The 20,016-nt window shown below is 49.6% G+C and overlaps 2 protein-coding genes across 8 annotated transcripts; one reads left to right on the top strand and one right to left on the bottom strand.

Moving 5' to 3' along the window:
• SLA-7 (MHC class I antigen 7) lies at positions 2,127 to 6,118 on the top strand. Of its 4 annotated transcripts, none has more exons than XM_021098282.1 (8): positions 2,127 to 2,154; positions 2,290 to 3,053; positions 3,228 to 3,503; positions 4,099 to 4,374; positions 4,493 to 4,603; positions 5,037 to 5,069; positions 5,186 to 5,255; positions 5,399 to 6,118. In XM_021098282.1, exons 2-8 carry the CDS (start codon positions 2,495 to 2,497, stop codon positions 5,463 to 5,465), a joined length of 1,392 nt encoding a protein of 463 aa, XP_020953941.1. In that variant the 5' UTR covers positions 2,127 to 2,154; positions 2,290 to 2,494; the 3' UTR covers positions 5,466 to 6,118.
• SLA-8 (MHC class I antigen 8) lies at positions 15,031 to 18,497 on the bottom strand. 4 transcript variants are annotated; one of them, XM_013977617.2, is made up of 8 exons: positions 18,344 to 18,467; positions 17,781 to 18,162; positions 17,234 to 17,509; positions 16,383 to 16,658; positions 16,152 to 16,250; positions 15,678 to 15,710; positions 15,493 to 15,540; positions 15,031 to 15,243 (listed from the first exon to the last, which is right to left on the bottom strand). In XM_013977617.2, exons 2-8 carry the CDS (start codon positions 18,037 to 18,039, stop codon positions 15,236 to 15,238), a joined length of 999 nt encoding a protein of 332 aa, XP_013833071.1. In that variant the 5' UTR covers positions 18,040 to 18,162; positions 18,344 to 18,467; the 3' UTR covers positions 15,031 to 15,235.

Here is a 20,016-nt window from a genome sequence, read left to right as displayed (position 1 = left end):
GTCCACCGCTAGGGGTCAGACTTGCATCTCAGTCTGCTGGTTTGCTCATCTTTCTGGCTCCCTCTCCATAACATCTCTGATAGGTGTTTTTGGTTTTGGGTTTTTTTTGTTGTTGTTGTTGTTTTTTAGGGCCGCACGCTCGGCATATGGAAATTCCCAGACTAGGGGTCGAACTGGAGCTACAGCTACTGGCCTACACCACAGCTCACAGCAATGCTGGACCCTTAACCCACTGAGTGAGGCCAGGGATCGAACCCACGTCTTCACGGATACTCTTCAGATTCATTTCTGCTGTGCCACAATGGGAATTCCCTGACTGGTGCTTAATAAAATTCTGGTGAGTTTACTTTCAATTTGGCATTTGCTTCTTGGAGGACTGCGACTAACAGAATCATTTTCATCTGTGTACCAGTGACCTATGATTCCATCTTGTAAAATCCTTCTTTTTATCCAACTTCTCCCACCAGCGTCTGCTCCATTTTCCTTGTCTTTGCTTTGTCTTTTATTGCTCTAAGGTAATGGATGTTTTTTGTTTTGAGCCATTAGGTTTAGAAGTAGTTTGATACACAGCAATAGATAACTAACAAAGCTCTCTTAAGTTTCTATGATTCTATAGGTATTCCTAAATCTGTTTTATCCCCTTGCACCTTGAAATTGTTATCTATACTCATTTCCAATTCCTATTCTCTTTCTTTTATTTTTATTTTCTTTGTTTTCTTTCTTTCTTTTTTTTTTTTTTGTCTTTTTGCCATTTCTTGGGCCACTCCCGAAGCATATGGAGGTTCCCAGGCTAGGGGTCTAATCAGAGCTGCAGCTGCTGGCCTAGGCCACAGTCACAGCAACGCCGGATCCGAGCCGCGTCTTCAGCCTACACCACAGCTCATGGCAACGCCGGATCCCTGGCCCACTGAGCGAGGCCAGGGATCGAACCCACATCCTCATGGATACTAGTCAGATTCGTTTCGAGAGCGCCACAACAGGACCCCCATGAAGGGCATTTGGACTGCAGCGAATACTTGCAACTTTGGGGTGTTTAAAGTTTGTCCACCCTTCTAGTTGGAATACACAGTAACAAACTGTGCTTCTGGGGATTGAAGCTTGTCCAGGATCTGTAGGTGAGGAAAACCTTTCCTTTCTTCCCTTCTATGGTCTTTGGCTGGTCTAATGATTAAACTGACATAAGCAGAGTGATAAGAGAAAAACAAATTTAATTTCATATGTACAGGACCTCACTGACATATGAGACTCAAGCAACTGAAAGCAGGCAGCTTTAATACCTTTTAGACAAAACAACAACAACAACAACAAAACCCAGTTTATTTTTGAAGAACTGACAAGGCAAAGAAGTTTGGGTTTGGGGTATTAAATTTGTAAGTAACAAGATTTTTAAACATCATCTCGCCCTAAATTCCCTGTCTCTGGTGTGAAGGATGCCTTCTACCCTCCTGGTACAGGGAGGATACCTTGCATATGGAAGATTTACTTCTTGCTCCCAAAGAGACAAAGGAAGCTCAGAATGTCCTTCTGGCACTGCTGTTTCTTAAGTGACTTCGGTTCAAAATAATCAACATGCCCAAATGGCATATTTTGGGGTGGTGTTTTCTGCTTCCCTTCAACTCACTCAGACAAACTCAGGGCATGGAATGATGACACTTTCAAAATACACCACTGCAGGAGTCACTGACATATTGCTTGGGAAAGTAAAAGCTAGGAGCTTTGTGAGTCTGACTGCAGTGCTGTTTAGACATATTTCTATACATAGGGACCAAAGTCACTTTTACAGATGAAATTCCTGCTATTTGGGGGTCATCAAGAGGGTGTTCCCTGCTGCAGTGAATACACACAAAGGAGAGTAGTCTCTAGGGGAACATCTGTTTGGTGTTTTTCAGGCACAACTTCTCCAGGTTGAAAGACAAAACCCATGTCCCTCCACCTCCATTCCCAAAGCGACCCTGCTCCCTGATACCAAGTTCCCCTGGAGTGGGGGTTCCCTTCAAGATGAGTCCAGGAGGAGAGGTAAGGGATGGAAGGCAGAGAACCCTTTTCAAAGATGATTCTGAAAAGAACAGTAAAGGAAAAAGGGACTGAGCCCAATATAGGGACAGCTTCCGGGTTTCCTCCGGCAGCCCCTGGGCCTGGACTCCGGAAGACAAGGTAACAAAGAGCGCTCCCGACAGGGGAGGACTGGGATCACGGAAAGCTCTCAGGACCTCCCAGCAGGCGGTGTTTGCTGCGGCGGGAAGCTCAGGGTTGGGGATTCCACCGGCTCAGTTTCACTTTCTTTCTCAGGACTTGGGTGGGGCCCTCCTACCGGAACACTCGCGACAGGACCCCGGTTCTCCCATTGGATTTCTGATTACAAAGTTTCCACCAATTCAGCTTCTCCCCTGACCCCGAGGGTGCGTTCATGGGGCCCCGAGCCCTCCTCCTGCTGCTCTCCGGGACCCTGGTATTGACCCAGCCCTGGGCGCGTGAGTGCGGGATGGGGAGATAAATGGCTTTGGGGGGTGGAAGGGGAGCGCGAGAAGAGCGTGGTTGGGGGACAGGACCCTCAGGGAAGGCGCGTCTCCATAACCCCGGTCCAGATCCCGCTACTCAGCCCCTCGGACCCGCCCCGTCCTTATCCTCCCCTGTCCCTGCCTGGTCTCCGCACCCTCTTCTCACTCACTCGGGTCTCACGCTGTCCTTTTCCGTCTCACGCTCTCTTCGTGCCCTCCCCGCTCCTGGTCCCATCACGTCGGACCCGGGGTCCAGCGCCTCAACCCCCCGCCCCTTGCCCCCAGGTCCCCACTCCCTGAGGTATTTCTACACAGCCGTGTCCCGACCGAGTCGACGGGATCCCCGCTTCTCCGTCGTCGGCTATGTAGACGACACGCAGTTCGTGCGGTTCGACAGCAATGCCCCGAATCCGAGGGAGGAGCCGCGGACACCGTGGGTGGAGCTGGAGGGCCCGGAGTATTGCGATCGGAACACACGCATCTACAAGGACACCTCACAGAATTTCCAAGTGAGCCTGAATGTCCTGCGCGGCTACTACAACCAGAGCGAGGCCGGTGAGTGACGCCCTGATCCAGGTCACGACCATCCTCCGCCTAGGGCGGCCTCTAGTTCCAGGATTTGCCCTGGGGGATTTGCTCCGGTTCTCTTCGACCCTGACGGATCTCAGCTGATAGATCTCTTGGGGGGCCCAGGCAAAGGCGCGGGTCTAACTTCAGTGGCTTGGCCAGGGTCTCACACCTACCAGTGGCTTTGTGGATGCTATGTTGCGCGGGACGGGCACCTCCTCCGCGGGTACAGTCAGTTCGCCTATGATGGCGCGGATTACATCGTCCTGAACGAGGACCTGCGCTCCTGGACCGCGGTGGGCATGGCGGCTCAGATCACTCGGCGCAAATGGGAGGAGGAAACTGTGGCAGAGCAGAGCAGAGCCTACCTGGAAGTGGCATGCGTGCAGTCGCTCCACAGATACCTGGCGAACGGGAAGGAGACGCTACAGCGGTCAGGTACTAAGGGCCTCAGGTGCCTCCCGGATCTCCCTCAGGCCGGGACTGGCATCTCTGCTAGGGGTGGAAAATGGGATGGATGCCCAAATCCAGACCCTCCTATGAATCAGGAGACGGAGGCATCTATCCAAATATTCAGACGGGGTACCTTCTCAGTGGACAATTAAAGGATCTAGTTTATCTGGAGATGGAGGGGAGACCATCTTCAGCATAACTCATCAACTGTACCTTTTGATTCTGGCAGCAGCTCTGGGAACCTTGAGGGACTCTCTCAAGCCTTGTTCTCAGCCCCACCTCCAGAATGTTTGAGATCAGGATCCAGCTTTTCTGAGTCTCTGGGTCTCCCCCAAATCAGGATCAGAAATTCCTTTTCTCTGCCTCTGAGACCTGCCTCCTACCCTAGGGTATCCAATGGATTCCAGAAATTTCCAAAGAATAGATTATCCCAGATGCCAGCATCCAGGCTGGTGTCTGGGTTTTGTGCTCCCTTTCCCCACCCCAGTTGTCCTCCCCAGTCTCAGGATGGTCACCTGAGTGCTGAGTCTGTATGTGAAGGGGGATGCAAAGATTCAGAATTTCCTGACTTTCTCCTCAGATCCTCCAAAGACACATGTGACCCGCCACCCCAGCTCTGACAATAAAGTCACCTTGAGGTGCTGGGCCCTGGGCTTCTACCCTAAGGAGATCTCACTGACCTGGCAGCAGGAGGGGCAGGACCAGAGCCAGGACGTGGAGGTTGTGGAAACCAGGCCCTCAGGGGATGGGACCTTCCAGAAGTGGGCGGCCCTGGTGGTGCCTCCTGGAGAGGAGCAGAGCTACACCTGCCATGTGCAGCACGAGGGCCTGCAGGAGTCCCTCACCCTGAGATGGGGTAAGGAGGGACCTGGGGGCGGAGCTTCTTCTCAGACACAGCAGAAGCCCTTCTGGAGACTTCCGCAAGGTCAGGACTCAAGCCTGAGGAGGGCCCTCCCCTTGCCCTTTGTTCCCAGACCCTCCTCAGCCCCCCGTCCCCATCGTGGGCATCATTGTTGGCCTGGTTCTCGTCCTGGTCACTGGAGCCGTGGTGACTGGAGTTGTGATCTGGAGGAAGAAGTGCTCAGGTAGGGAAGGGAGTGGGGATCTGAGTCTCCTTGTCTCACGGGGGGTTTCAAGCCCAGGTGGAAACTTGTTCTGCCTTGTTCCTGGGACGTCCGCTCCACACACATGTGCTTTCCCAGTCTGGGCCTGAGTGCCAACACTCTCTAGTAAAGCATCTATGAAAGGGAAGGACATATGTATCAGTGTGATGGATCTTGTGACAGAGACCTGATTTGCAGCAGTCTCAGAACAGAGGGAAGGTTGCTGCTAAGGAGACCTCCAGCAGGGCGGTTGGTCCAGTCCCCAAACATGTGCAATCCTCACGTTTCTTGATCTTGCCTTGGGTCTGAGATCGTAGTTCTGGAAACTATTCTGGGGACCAGAATTAGAGGGTTCCTTAAGATCTCGTGGCCCTGCTTCCTCCCTGGCCTCTCACAGGATCTTTTCTTTTCACAGGTGGAAAAGTAAGGAAATACCAACAGGCTGAAAGTAAGTATAGATGGGCTGAGATCCCCAAAACCTTGTGATATTGTAGCGGGAGCTCACCCACTCCGTCATTCCTCCTCGGTCTCCACTGACCTATTCCTGTTTCTGTTCTACTTCAGGGAGCAGCCGTAGCGAGAACTCTGGTGTATGTTCGATGCCTTTCAAAGCTGAGACCCTGGAGGCCCTGAGGTGGGACAGCGGTTGGGGTAGAGGGGACACAACAGGGTTATGGGGGTTCTTTAAGTGGAACAATTTGAGCATGTGGGGGGCTGTCAGAAGGTCAGCACTTATGTGACTGACCTGACTTGGTTCATGATTGTTTTCTTCTATAGTGGGAAACAGCTGCCTTATACAAGACGGACTGATCAAGTAACAAACATCTCCCTCATGGCACTGTGACTTGAAGATCCTCCGACTTTTCTTCTCAAAAGTAATTTCAGGAGTCCCAGTTGAGGATCAGTAGATTAAGAACCCAACACGGTTTCCGTGAGGATGCAAGTTTGATCCCTGGCCTCACTCAGTGGGAGCCAACGTTGCCGTGAGCTGTGGTGTAGGCCAGCAGCTACAGCTCTGATTTGACTCCTAGCCTGGGAACTTCCATATGCCACAGGTGCAGCCCTAAAAAGAAAGAAAGAAAGAAAGAAACCGTCAGGAGTTCCGGCTATGGCGCAACTGGATCAGCAGTGGCTCTGCAGCACCAAGACACAACTCCCATCCCCAGCCTGGCATACTGGGTTAAGGATCTGGTGTTGACGCAGCCATGAAGGTCCCAACCATAGCTCCGATCTGATCGTTGTCCCAGGAATCCCACATGCCTCAGGGAGGCCAAAAGAAGGGAAAAAAAAGAGAATACCATCAATTTATAGATAATCAGTTGTCATATGACTATATAAGACTATATATATATATATATAGCTATGTATAGTTTTATTATCTGTAAATTACTGAATTGGGGGCTTAGCTTCGTAATGTTTTGAAATAGTTTCTCCCTGACCCCCACATAACTTTATTTTTATACTAAAAATAAAATTCCAACCTTTCAGAGAAAGTGAGTCACCAAGTTTATCTCATTCCCTGGCAATACCATTATCAAAATATTGATGAGAAATATTCCAGATTTTCTATTAAATTTTTTTCGTAAGTAGTATTAGTGGCACTATTATTCAGTATGTTCTTAACCTTTTAAAAAAGGTTAAAAGTGTGTTGGGTACATCTTTAATAGCCATACATTAGAATTCTTTTATCTCATAATGGCTGCTTAGAATTTTACCACATGACTTTCCCTTGGGGACAGTGGGGTTGCTGTATACCTTCACTGTGGTAAAGGTGACATGAGTGTGTAAACTGCCAAAACACAACCATTTCAAATCGTAGCGTTTTATCGTATGTAAAGTATGTTCCAAGCAGCTTGGTTTTCAGTCTGTTATCCTCTTTGGAATCTGTGCTTTGATTGTGGGCCAAAACAAACAAAACACCTTGCTCCTGTTGCTAAGAGCTACACCCTGCACATCTGGAAGCAGAGTCCTGATGTTTGCCAGTCAGTGTCAAGTGGTCCAGTGATAACAATACCAGTCATCTTTATGTTTTTAGAGGGAGATCAGTTATGACAAAATTTTAATAAATGGGAGTTCCCGTCCTGGCTCTGCAGAAACGAATCTGACTAGCATCCTTGAGGACACAGGTTCAATCCCTGGCCTCGCTCAGTGGGTTAAGGATCTGGCGTTGCTGTGGCTGTGGTGTAGGCTGGCAGCTACAGCTCTGATTAGACCTCTAGCCTGAGAACCTCCATATGGTGTAGGTGCAGCCCTAAAAAAAAAATTAATAACTGATAGAACTAGATTAATAATACAAAAGTTAGAAATAATTTTTAAAAACTTAAAGAATACAATTCCCCCATAGCTTTTTTCTTTCTCTCTCTTGCTTTCTTCAACACTCTATCATCCCCCCTCCACGCCCCCTCCTTTTCCCAGTCTCTACATCTTCTTGGCTGCAGATTCCACTCCCACAGTGAACGCAAGTGACTCCATCCATCTCATGGTTTTTTTTTTTTTTTTTTTTTTTTTTTTTTTTTTGGCTATTTCTTGGGCTGCTCCTGCGGCATATGGAGGTTCCCAGGCTAGGGGTCTAATCGGAGCTGTAGCCGCTGGCCTACACCAGAGCCACAGCAACGCAGGATCCGAGCCGCGTCTGCAACCTACACCACAGCTCACGGCAACGCCGGATCGTTAACCCACTGAGCAAGGGCAGGGACCGAACCCGCGACCTCATGGTTCCTAGTCGGATTCGTTAACCACTGCGCCACGACGGGAACTCCATCCATCCATCTCAGACAAGCCAGGTAGGGACAGGGGTGCAGGTGCTTGCCAGGGCAACTTGTAAGCCATGCCTGACCTGCTATTATTATACCCTTCAGTGAAGTCACTCTTGGCTTTGATGGAAGTCACACCAGGTCGAAATTGTGTTCCCACGGAAGAAGGCGGAGAGTTCAGTGGGTATTTCCTGGATCTTCAGTCACTGATTTTGATGTAGGCCGGTGGGGTCCCACTCAAATGTGACTTTCCAAGGCAGACCCCTTGTTTCCTGGAGGTACATGAGGCTGGAGGAAGTGGTTCTGGTTCTTAAAATCTAAGGGCAGGGGCCGTGGGAGAAGGGCTGTAAGAAGTATTTCTTTATTCATGTGGCTCAAAATCCACCCAGATCTTCTTTAAAATAAGGCAGATTCCAGATCCATGGATCCAGTCAGGACTTCATTTTCACAATCAGCAGTGTGAGAACCAGTAAACCGAAGTGCAGCTTGTTCCCCAACCTGCACATCAGCTCCTTTATTCTGCTTTTATTTTGGGGAACAGTTTTTATTTCCCTTGGTCCAGGGTTTGGGGGAAGGGTGTTTTCCAGTTCTCCCTGTACATGCTGGCCCGACAGACGGGAACATATTCCAGAGCGTCTGTGCCAATCCCCGCTTTGGGTTATGCAAGCATCCAGGCTGGGTCTTTTCAGCTTAATTTCCAGACCTAGCAGTGGAGCCAAAGATCTGAGGGGAGAAACACGGTCCCAGAGTGAGACTGGAGGAAGAAAACATCTTTTCTGGGACAGCGTAGAGGGGCTGGAAGCAGGGCGGGGTGGAGGGAACAACCTTGTACAAAAAGTCAACCAGGAAGCCTTGGTGAGGGGTAGGCAGCCAAATCTAGACCCTGGGGAGCAACCCTAACCCTGAGCCATATATCATCAGGGCCTCTTTCACCCCCAGGATTGTCTTTATCTCTAATTATAATCCTCTCTAAATGTGCAAGAAACCTAGCATATTATTCTTATTCTTACTATTTTTAAAGTATTAGGAGTCTTTGGGGGAGGGTGGGGTGAGCCGAATGAGACAGTTTCCTGGGTTGGCACAAGTAAGAAGTCCTCTAAGGAGTGCTGACATCACGGAGGAGAGGACTTGGGTCCAGCTGCCGGGAGAGCTGGCTTCCCTCTGCTGCCTCATCTCACTGCCTCTGTTCTCTTTAGGAAGGAAAAAGATTCTCTCTGAGAATGGGACAGGACACAATCCCTGAGTGGCTAAATAAATCATGATGCTCAAAGTAATTAATTCATACAAATGGATGTGAAATCTAAGAAATAGTTGAAACTTTCTGGGGCATGACATTTTTATCCACAGAAAAGTGTAGGGTTGGGACCTCAGTGGAATGCTTAGCAGTGACAGGCAGAGTTCAACTTGAAGAAAGCATTTGCAGGGACACTGAGATGAAATGAACACAGTTCCTGATCCTAAAGTGGCTCATTATCTAAAGTGAGGGATATCAGATGGTAAGATGGGGTTCAAGGCAGGGCATACTTGGTACCATCAGTGAGGATTCAACAAGGGCTAGACTGGTGATTCTAAAACTTACCTAGGAGCTCCTGCTGTGGCCCAGGGGGTTAAGAATCCAATTACAGCAGCTTAGGTCGCTGGGGAGGCAAGGGTTTCATCCCAGGGTGGCACAGTGAGTAAAAGGACCCAGTGATACCGCAGCTGTGGTATAGGTTGCCGCTGGGGCTTGGATTTGGTTCCTGGCTTGGGAACTTCCATATGCCATGGGTGTGGCCATAAAAAATAAAAATAAAAATAGGAGTTCCTGTTGTGGCGCAGTGGTTAACGAATCCGACTAGAAACCATGAGGTTGCGGGTTCGGTCCCTGCCCTTGCTCAGTGGGTTAACGATCCGGCGTTGCCGTGAGCTGTGGTGTAGGTTGCAGATGTGGCTCGGATCCCGTGTTGCTGTGGCTCTGGCGTAGGCCAGCGGCTACAGCTCCGATTAGACCCCTAGCCTGGGAACCTCCATATGCCGTGGGAGCAGCCAAAAGAAATAGCAAAAAGACAAAAAATAAATAAAAATAAAAAATAAAAATAAAAATAAATCAAACTTGCCTACACATTGGAATCACTGAGGAGATTTAAAAGATAGGAAGGCCTAGGTCCAACCCATGGGATACTGATTCAATCAGTTTTGGCCATGGCTTAGACATATGGAGAGCAAATACTCCCCAAGTGGTTGTCTTAAGCAGCCAAGTTTGAGAACCATGGCCTAGAGACTCCAAAGACTAAGAGGTGTGCGTTGGGGATGAAGTGCAGCTTTTAGTAGAAGAAGCCTTCAGGACGGCATTATTGCTATTTTGTTATGATTGAGATACAGTTCAGCTATCACCCTGCGTGGAGGTGTGACCTGCCCCACCCCGTAATCCTTTCCCAATGGGTACCTTGGCTTTTAAGTTCTATTTTCTACTGCCACCCTTCTCCTTCTAATTCTACATGACCCTCGGGCACACTGCACTCACTCTGAGGCCTCCAACACCTGCCTCCCAGCAGGGGACCCTGGCAACTTCCCAGGTGAGCCACCTCCCCATCCGGGTCCTCACTATGCCTCTTGTACTCTGGGCCCAGACCCTCTGCTTCACCTCCCCAAAGGGCACAGCTCTCTTAGGGCCACAAGCCAGCCCCTCAGGCCCCTCTCAGTGACAATAATCCAGGGAAACAGAACGTTCCCTCCTAGTCTCCAGGAGCCCACCCCTCACAGGAAAGCCTCAAATCTAAAACATATAATAGATTTACAAAAACCAAAAGGGAGAACTCAAGCATAATACAAAAAAAAAAAAAGATTCATCAAACCACAAAAGGAAAAACAAAAATAAAAAAGCATTCTAAACACATTCTAAAAAAAACAACTGCATTTTCTTACTCCTCTCTCACCCACATCTTATGATTTTGATGTCTTCTCTTACATCTTCATGCTTATTCTTTTGCTGTTCATTGTAGTTATCATCACTTTTCCAATTGTGATTTTCTTCTTTCTATAGATCCTTGCTTCTTTTCCATTTATTTATTTATTTAGTCTTTTTGCCTTTTCTTTTTTTTTTTTTTTTTTTTTTTTGTCTTTTTGTCTTTTTTATTGTTGTTGTTGTTGCTATTTCTTGGGCCGCTCCCGCGGCATATGGAGGTTCCCAGGCTAGGGGTTGAATCGGAGCTGTAGCCACCGGCCTACGCCAGAGCCACAGCAACGCCAGATCCGAGCCACGTCTGCAACCTACACCACAGCTCACGGCAACACCGGATCCTTAACCCACTGAGCAAGGCCGGGGGTCGAACCTGCAGTCTCATCGTTCCTAGTCGGATTCGTTAACCACTGTGCCACCATGGGAACTCCTTTTCTCTCTCTTTTCTTTTTTTTTTGTCTTTTTGTCTTTTCCAGGGCCGCTTCCCATGGCATATGGAGGTTCCCGGGCTGGGGGTCGAATCGGAGCTGTAGCTGCTGGCCGCCGGTCTATGCCAGAGCCACAGCAACTCGGGATCCGAGCCATATCTGTAACCTACACCACAGCTCACGGCAATGCCGGATCCTTAACCCACTGAGCGAGGCCAGGGATGGAACCCGAAACCTCATGGCTAGTTGGATTTGTTAACCACTGAGCCACAACAGGAACTCCACTTTTGTGCTTCTTGTAACTGGATATCTGTTTTCTTCTTTAGGTTTGGAAAGTTTTTGGTCATAATAATGTCTTCAAATATATTTCTGATTTCTGCTTCTCTTTCTTATCTTTCTGGTATCCCTACCACACACAGACTGGCACACTTTATATTATCCCGTACGCCTTCTATGTTGCTTTCTTTCTTTTTTTTTTTTTCCACTTGTCTTTCTGTCTACTATTCTGATTGGGTGACTTCCATTATTCTGTCCTCCCAGATCACTTATTTAACTCTTTTGCATTGTTTGGTTTGCTATTTATTGTCTTGAGCTTGGCTTTTGTCCCAGCAGATGACTTTTCTAACTTTAATTGGCTCTTTTTTATAGTTTCTAGTTCTTTGTAGCAGAGATCTGCACTTCTATAAGTTATAGCCTTTCTTAATTCCTTCAGTTTTTTTTTTTTTTTCTTTTTAGGCTGCACCCACAGTATATGGAGGTTCCCAGGCTAGGAGTCAAATTGGAGCTACAGCTGCTGGTCTACACCACAACCACAGCAACACAGGATCTGAGACGCATCTGCGACCTACACCACAGCTCAGGGCAATGTTGGATTCTTAACCCACTGAGCAAGGCCAGGGATCGAACCTGCATCCTCATGGATACTAGTTGGGTTCATTAACCACTGAGCCACGATGAGACCTCCTAAGGGATTTCTTCTTCTTTTTTAAATTTTTTTGTTTTTTAGGGCCACACCCATGACATATGGAAGTTCCCAGGCTAGGGGTCGAATCGGAGCTGCAGCTGCCAGCCTACACCACAGCTGCAGCCACACTAGATCTGAGCAGTGTCTATACCACAGCTCACAGCAACACCAGATCCTTAACTCACTGAGCGAGGCCAGGAATCAAACCCGAATCCTCATGGATCCTAGTTGGGTTTGTTAACCGCTGAGCCATGAAGGAAACTCCAGCTCCTTCAGTATTTTTATTACCTCTTTCTGAACTTGGGATCTGGTAGACTGGAGAGGTCAGCTTCGCTTTTTGTTATTTCAGGGGATTTCTTTCTTCTTCTTTTTTCTTTTTCTTTGGCCATCCTACGGCATATGGAGAGGCCAGGAATCGAACCCAAGCTACAGTTGCAAACTACACCTCAGCTGTGGCAATGCCAGATCTATAACAACACACTGCACTGGGCCAGGGATCAAACCCAAGTCCCAGCAGTGGCCCAAGTTGCTGCAGAGATAGCATTAATCCCATTGGCCACAGAGGAAACGCCTCTTATTATTTTAATTGTAAATGGTCCTCTACTTCATCATTTTACTTTTATTTCTCTGACTTTATGAATTTAAGAATAACAGTTATTTACTGTGGCTTTGAAGGGCTGTTTTTAATTTATGTGGCTATATCCTTGTGTAGCCTATGTGAATCTAAAAGGTTTAGTGGAGGGGTTATCTTTTTTCTTTTTTTTTTTCCTTTTCTTTCTTTCTTTCTTTTTTTTTTTTTTTTTTTTTGCTTTTTAGGGCCACACCCAAGGCATATGGAGATTCCCAGGCTAGGGGTCAAATTGGAGCTGCAGCTGCCGGCCTACGCCACAGCCACAGCAACGCAGGATCTGAGCCATGTCTGGAAACTACACCACAGCTCAGGGCAACGCCAGATCCTTAACCCACTGAGCAAAGCCAGGGATTGAACCCGCAACCTCATTGTTCCTAGTAGGATTCATTTCCGCTGTGCCACGACAGGAACTCCCGGTGCAAGAATTATCTTTAGTATGGATTCCTGCCATATCATTTCTCTGCTATCCCCTCGATAGGTGGTGTGATTGGTATTGTGGTAACCAGAGCCTGCAGTGGATGTCGAGTGGGGGCCTCCTCTTTGCCGTGCGGTTGTTTGCCACAGCCCTATCAGGGGCTGAGTCTGACTCCCCAGTTGTTGAGGTAAATCCATTTTTGAGCTGCAATGTGAGCTGGAACTGGAGTGCACCCACTGGGAGAGGAGCCACTGAGTATTCCTCCACAGGCACTGTCCACCAACAAGTGCACTCTGTGGTGTCCTGTCATTCATTGTGCAGGCTCGAAAAATATTCTGTTACTGCCCCATCTCGGCTATGGCAATGCAGGCAATAAGCAGGCACTGTGTTCACAAAGCCACCAGCACAGATCTGTTGAAGTCAGGCACCAGGCCCTGCCATAGTCATGAGTAGGCATGCACCTGGACTGGCTACAGAGCCAGCCCAGAACTCAGCCCACTCCTCCACATGCAGGCATCCACGAAGCCTGCAGCCGCTAACTCAGGGCTGCCCCAGCCGTGAGGGTGCTAAGCTTACAAAGTCAGAGACAAAAAAATATTACTAAGGCCAATGTCAAAGAATATATAGCCTATATTTTTCTAGGAGTTTCATGGTTTCAGGTGCTACATTTAAGTCTTTTTTTTTTTTTTTTCTGTCTTTTTTTTGCTATTTCTTTGGGCCGCTTCCGCGGCACATGGAGGTTCCCAGGCTAGGGGTCTAATTGGATCTGTAGCCACCGGCCTACACCAGAGCCACAGCAACGCAGGATCCGAGCCGCGTCTGCAACCTACACCACAGCTCACGGCAACGCCGGGTCGTTAACCCACTGAGCAAGGGCAGGGACCGAACCCGCAACCTCATGGTTCCTAGTCGGATTCATTAACCACTGCGCCACGACGGGAACTCCCCATTTAAGTCTTTAATTCATTTTGAGTTTACTTTTTGTATCTGGTATGGTTTGGTTCTTTTGCATGTAGCTCTCTAGTTTTCCCAATATCATTTATTAAAGAGGCTGTCTTTTCCCCATTGTATATTCTTGCCTCCTTTAAGACAGATTAATTGACCATACAGGTATAGCTTTATCTCTGGCTTCTCTGTTCTGTGCCCTTCATCTATGTGTCTGTTTTTATGCCAGTACCATAGTGTTTTGATTAATGTAGGTTTGCAGTGTAATTTGAAATCAGAAAGTGTGATACCTCCACTTTTGTTCTTTCTCAAGATTATTTTGGCGAATCAGATTGAGTTTGGATTGAAGCCAGCACTGGGATTACTAGATCGAAGGACAGAGAGATAGGGTAGGTGAGCAGAGAAGGATGGACATTTATAACAGAATTTATCAAAGATAGGAAACTCTATGCTAATTCCAGAATCTAATTTCTTTTTTCTTTTTTGGCCGCCCTGGAACAGGGAGTGAATCCAAGCCACAATTGCAATCTACACCACAGCTTCAGCAATGCAAGATCCTTATCCTAATGCACTGGGCCAGGGATCAAACCCGTATCCCACAAGCAGCCCAAGCCCCTACAGAGATAACACGGATCCCACTGTGCCACAGCGAGAACTCCAGAATCTAATTCTTTTTAAAAGGTTGAGGAAGAGGATGGTGAAAAACAATCCAGGGACAGCCCAGGAAAGAGGACAAGATGTGGGTGAGTCTGAAAATTCATCTCTCCTTTCCACAGAGACACCTTGTGGGGTGTCTTTGCCTTTGGCCTTGTGGGGACAATGACAGGCAAGTGATTCCTGCTGCTATCAGAAGAGGGGACACCCAGAGAAGAATGAGACCAGAACTCTCAACAAGAATAGGTGTAATCCTCCAAGGAAACAAAGGACAAAATTAAATACACAAAAGATGGGGGTTGTGGGCCAGACCTGGGCCTGAGCCTAGGCTTACCTGGCCACATGAAGCCCTCACTGCCCACAGTCCTGGAAACAAGACAAGGGGTATTTGAGTCCCTGTGATCAGAGGTCCTGGTGGGATAAGGTTCTTCTGAAGTTACAAGGACAAAGGAGCAGAGAAGATGCCCCAGCCGCGCAGGGACCACAACAAAGCCCATGATGCACTGAGCACAGGTGCTGTCTCTGCGCATTTGGCACCCCCTTCTCCTGTCCCACCTGCAACAGACTCAGCACAGCAAATGTGGATTCTGGAAGGTTCTCAATGCTTCCATTAATTCCTCTCCCAAATTTTAAGAATCTTCTCCTTTAATGAACCCATCAGTTAACACCTCATGGCAAAAATTTGAAAAAATAAATTTATATTTGGATTTTTATTTCCAATATGGAAAATAGTGCAGCTCAGTAGAATGTGAAATTACGAGAAGCTGAGATGTCTCAGCTCTGCCTCTGCTGGAACAGGAAAGTGGCTTGGACATGGGGCGAAGATCAGTGTGGAGAAGCCAGTCTTCCATCTCCCCACATTGCGCTGATGGGAACACAGACGCATTCAGATGCCTTTGCAAAAAGAGAAGTCAGAGATTCCTGAGGTCACAATGGGGAAGGAGTGGGGCATGAAACAAATCTTGCCTGAGTCAGTCCCCCACCAGGCAGCTGTCTCATGGTGTAGAAGGAAATAAAATCATGAACAAATTCAGGTCATTCCCTGACATTCCCCATCATATGCTGAAAATATTTCCATCAAAGGATCCCCGGAATCTTGTTGTGTCCCCTTTGCTATAACCCCTTCCCATTGCAGGGTCTCACCTTGAGGACTTGCGGGAGACACATCAGAGTTCTCGACGCTGTTGTTGCCTAGGGTAGAATAAAAGCAGGACGTGGTCAAGAGCCTACAGGAGATGAGACTAAAGGAGGAATGCATAGGCTCTCATAGGCACTATCTCAAGAGTCTCGGGGACCAGCCCCCTCTCCCAGCCCCCTCCCCTACTTACTTGGCGCCTGAGAGTAGCTTCCTCTTTTTCTGCCTGTGGGAAGAAAACACCCTGTGAGAGGCCAGGGAAGAGATCGGGCCATGGGATCCTAGAGGAACCCCCTACTCCTGGATCCCAGGGAAGTTTCCCTGTAAGAACCGAAACCAGATTCAGGACAGGGTCGGAAGACATGAGGAAAGTACACATGGAGAGGCTGGAAATACCGCCCTCCTGGAGGTCTGCCCTCAGGCAGGAGCTTCTCTGCTCTATGTTGGGAATCAGGTCCCCATCTGCAGATTCATCAGGGTGAAAATTTTGTTCTTCATTTTCTCATGTACTTTACTAAAGAGTAAATGTTAGCACTGACCGCTGACCCTAGACTGGGTAAGCAAGTGTATGGACGGCATTTCCTAGGAAAGAGGCAGAGCCAGCTTCTACCTGGGGCTAGAATCCTCTCGGTGGGACAAGAAATCTCAGACCACACCCCTTTCCTACCTGAGAACCTTTTTTTCCATATCACAGTGATCACAGCTCCAAGGAGAACCAGACCAGCAACGATTCCTACGATGGTGATGGCGGACAGCCGAGACGGTTCTGTGACAGGAAGGGAAGGGAAGAGAAGGTGAGCACTCTGACTCCCAGGCTTGAGTCCTGACCCCGCCGAAGGTCTCCAGAAGGGCTTCTGCTTTGTCTGAGAAGAGGCTCCGCCCCCAGGGCCCTCCTTACCCCATCTCAGGGTGAGGGGCTCCTGCAGGCCCTCGTGCTTCACATGGCAGGTGTAGCTCTGCTCCTCTCCAGGAGGCACCACCAGGGCCGCCCACTTCTGGAAGGTCCCATCCCCTGAGGGCCTGGTTTCCACAACCTCCACGTCCTGGCTCTGGTCCTGCCCCTCCCGCCGCCAGGTCAGGGAGATCTCCTTAGGGTAGAAGCCCAGGGCCCAGCACCTCAGGGTGACTTTATTGTCAGAGCTGGGGTGGCAGGTCACATATGCCTTTGGGGGGTCTGAAAGAAAGGGTCAGAAAATTCAGAAACTTTGCATCCATCATGGGACACTACTGCAAAGCTCATGGGACTATCCTGGACAATTGGGTGGGGGAAGGGAGCACAAAACCCAGACATCAGCCTGGACTCAGCAACCTGAGATAATCTCTTACTCTCTGCAAAGTTGTAGAATGAGGGTGAGACCAATCAGGATAAAAGGTTCCAGGTCTCTGAGGAAGGAAGGGGTATTTCTGGTTCTGATCTAGGTGGAACTGGCATGATTCAGAAATGTTCAAACACACAACACATAGTGTGGGGGAGAGAAAACCGACTGGGAGAGAAAGTTCCCCTCAGCTACCACAACTGCTGACAGAGAATCAAAGGATACTGCTGATGGTTATTGCTGGGATGGTTTTCATCCCTTAACAGTTCCTGGGAGAAGGGCTGGTCCTTGGGGCTAGTCACTCTCTCTAGGATCTGTACACCCGTGGAATCCCTCCTCTCCTGACTCATGGGAGGGACGGTATATTTGCCTATGGTCCACTTTCCTCCCCAACCTGCAGGGAGATCCGGGAACTCTGCAATGCCCCTTGTACCTGCACGTTGCAGCATCTCCCTCCCGTTCTCCAGGTATCTTCTGAGCCACTCCACACACGTGCCCTCCAGGTAGCTCTTGAAGCGCTCATGAGCACGGGACTTGTCCCACTTGCGCTGTGTGACCCGAGCCGCCATGTCCGCTGCAGTCCAGGAACTCAGGTCCTCGTTCAAAGTGATGTAATCCTCGCCGTCGTAGGCGTACTGCCAGTGCGCGTGAAGGGGGCCTCCGTGCGACTCCTCCTCGCAACCATAGGTCAACTGGAAGGTATGAGACCCTGGCCCCGTCCCCGAGATCAGCCCCTCTCAACACCCCCACTCCCACTCCTCTTGGTCAGCCTTGCCTAAGAAGTCCCAGACCTCGTCCCACACTGAGGGGTGGTGATTGGTCAGAGCCGTTTTCCAACCCAACCCCTTCCTGGGTGGAAGATCCCACTGAATTCTGAGGCCTCAAGGTGAAATTTGAACCCTGAGCCTCAGGGAGACCCCAGCCCGAAGGTGGGAGATGGGGGAGACTCGTGACCTACAACCTGCTGGGCCGTCACTCACCGGTCTCACTCTGGTTGTAGTAGCCCCGAAGGATCATCAGGTTCCTTCGAAAATTCTGTACAAGATCCTTGGCGCGCTGTGTCTCCTCATCCCAATACTCCTGCCCCTCCTGCTCCACCCACGGCGCCCGCGGCTCCATCCTCGGATTCTGAGCTTCGCTGTCGAACCGCACGAACTGCGTGTCGTCCACATAGCCGACCTCAAGGTACCGGGGCTCCCCGTGGCCGGGCCGGGACACGACCGTGTGGAAATACCTCATGGAGTGAGAGCCTGGGGGCGGGGAGAGGTTGAGACCCTTCCCTCCTTTCGGCGCGGAGCCCTGGGTGCGGGGTGAGGAGACCGGGAGTAGAAAGAGGGCGAGGGGCTCCTGAGACGGAAAAACCTGAACGGGTCGGAGAAGGGTCCGGATTTAGGGGTGGTAAGAGAAGCGGACAATAGTCCAGGAGAGTCAGGAAGTGGCCAGGACCGGCCTCGACTGAAGTAGGAGGCATCGAATCGCGCCTTCTCCGGGGGCCGAGCCGTCCCCTCGATCCTCCCGAACAAAGGACCCACCCCGCACTCACCCGCCCAGGTCTCGGTCAGGGCCCCCAAGAGCACCAGAAGGAGCATCTGAGACTCCATGACCGAATCCTGTGGGTCTGCAGAGAGTCCGAGAATCCGAGAATTCGGATTGGTGGAGACCCCGGAACCGCGGTGACTTGATTGGCTTCTCCAATGAGAGAGGGAAATGGAGTCGCATCATGCGTATCCAGGCAGAAGAGCCCGACACAGGTTGTGAGACAAGTGAAAACCGAGAGATGGAGAATCCCCAACAAGGAGCTTCTGTGCCCCCAGACACCGCCCTCGGAAAGACACGGTGAGTCGAGTAAGGACCTGAGACTCTGCCCTGATTTTGGCTCTTCCTGCACCAAGAATTCTTTGTCTCCCTATCTCCCTGAGTCCTGGCCCAGGGTTTTCTGCAGCTTCGATTAGACCCTTGGCCCAGGAACTTCTTTTTTTTTTTTTGTCTTTTTGCCATTTCTTGGGCCGCTCCCGCGGCATATGGAGGTTCCCAGGCTAGGGGTCTAATCGCAGCTGTAACCGCCAGCCTACGCCAGAGCCACAGCAACGCGGGATCCGAGCCGCGTCTCGCTCACGGCAACGCCGGATCCTTAACCCCTGAGCAAGGCCAGGGATTGAACCCGCAACCTCATGGTTCCTAGTAAGATTCATTAACCACTGCGCCACGACGGGAACTCCCCAGGAACTTCTATATGTCACGGATGCAACTGTAAAAAGAAAAAAAAAAAAAAAAAAAAAAAAAAAAAAAAAGAGCATACAAACTTAAATCACCTAAAAGCTGCAAGTGTTCAGTGCGGTCCTAATGCCTTTCACCAGTGCCCTGCATGGCCTATTTTTATGCATCACAGGCATTCCTTATTTTTGGAAAGTTTGCTTGACTCTCCACCTCACTTTTCCAAAAGAACTACATTAGTAACTGTTTAGACTAAGAAAAGAAATTTGAAGAGGATTTTCACTCTTAGAAAAAAAGCAGCAAAGGAGAAAGAGCATTAAGGTTGTTTTACAGCGACCATTATGGAGGCAGCACACACCTCAGTGGTCAGAGGCACTTCCAAGCTCCTTCCCCAGGAACTATGCTCATCATCTCAGCTCAGGGGGTGTGGAGAGCTTGGTATTGGAGGGGATCAGGGGAGCCGCCTCACTGGGCTTGTGAGCCCCCCGGGGGCTGAATCAAGAGGCTGCTCTGGGAGAAGGCAGATACTTAGAGGAGGAGAACCCAGGAATGGGGACCCCTCTGGGTCTTGGAGTCATTGGGAGGAGGAGATTATAATGGTGGAAACATCTAGGAGAATTTGGACTCTGGTGACAGAGGTGGCTGAAATCGAATAGGTCCGCAAATATGTCAGGGCCCCAGGGGCCGTGGACAGAAGATGCCAGTGCTGAGACATGGGACACAGAGTCCAAGGAATTGGCATAGAAGGGGAGGACCTCAGGAAGTGTCTTGGAGAAATCCTGGGCCTGCAGAAGGAGAAAGGAGGTGAGAGGAGTGGGGAGGGGTCGAGGGATCCAGGAGGCATTTCCCAGGAGAGTCTGTGGCTCAGAGTCACCTGTCCCTTTCCACTGGATTCCTGGGGTGGGTGGGGGGGATGGGTGAGGAAGGGGGTCTGTGAGCTGAGCATGGAGGTGGCCTTGATTCAGCAGCACAGGGAAGACAGGGAGGGGAGCAGGGAGCAGG

This window comes from Sus scrofa, chromosome 7, assembly GCF_000003025.6.
Source record: "Sus scrofa isolate TJ Tabasco breed Duroc chromosome 7, Sscrofa11.1, whole genome shotgun sequence".
NCBI classification, from domain to species: Eukaryota; Metazoa; Chordata; class Mammalia; order Artiodactyla; family Suidae; genus Sus; species Sus scrofa.
This window is presented reverse-complemented; position numbering and strand designations above follow the sequence as displayed.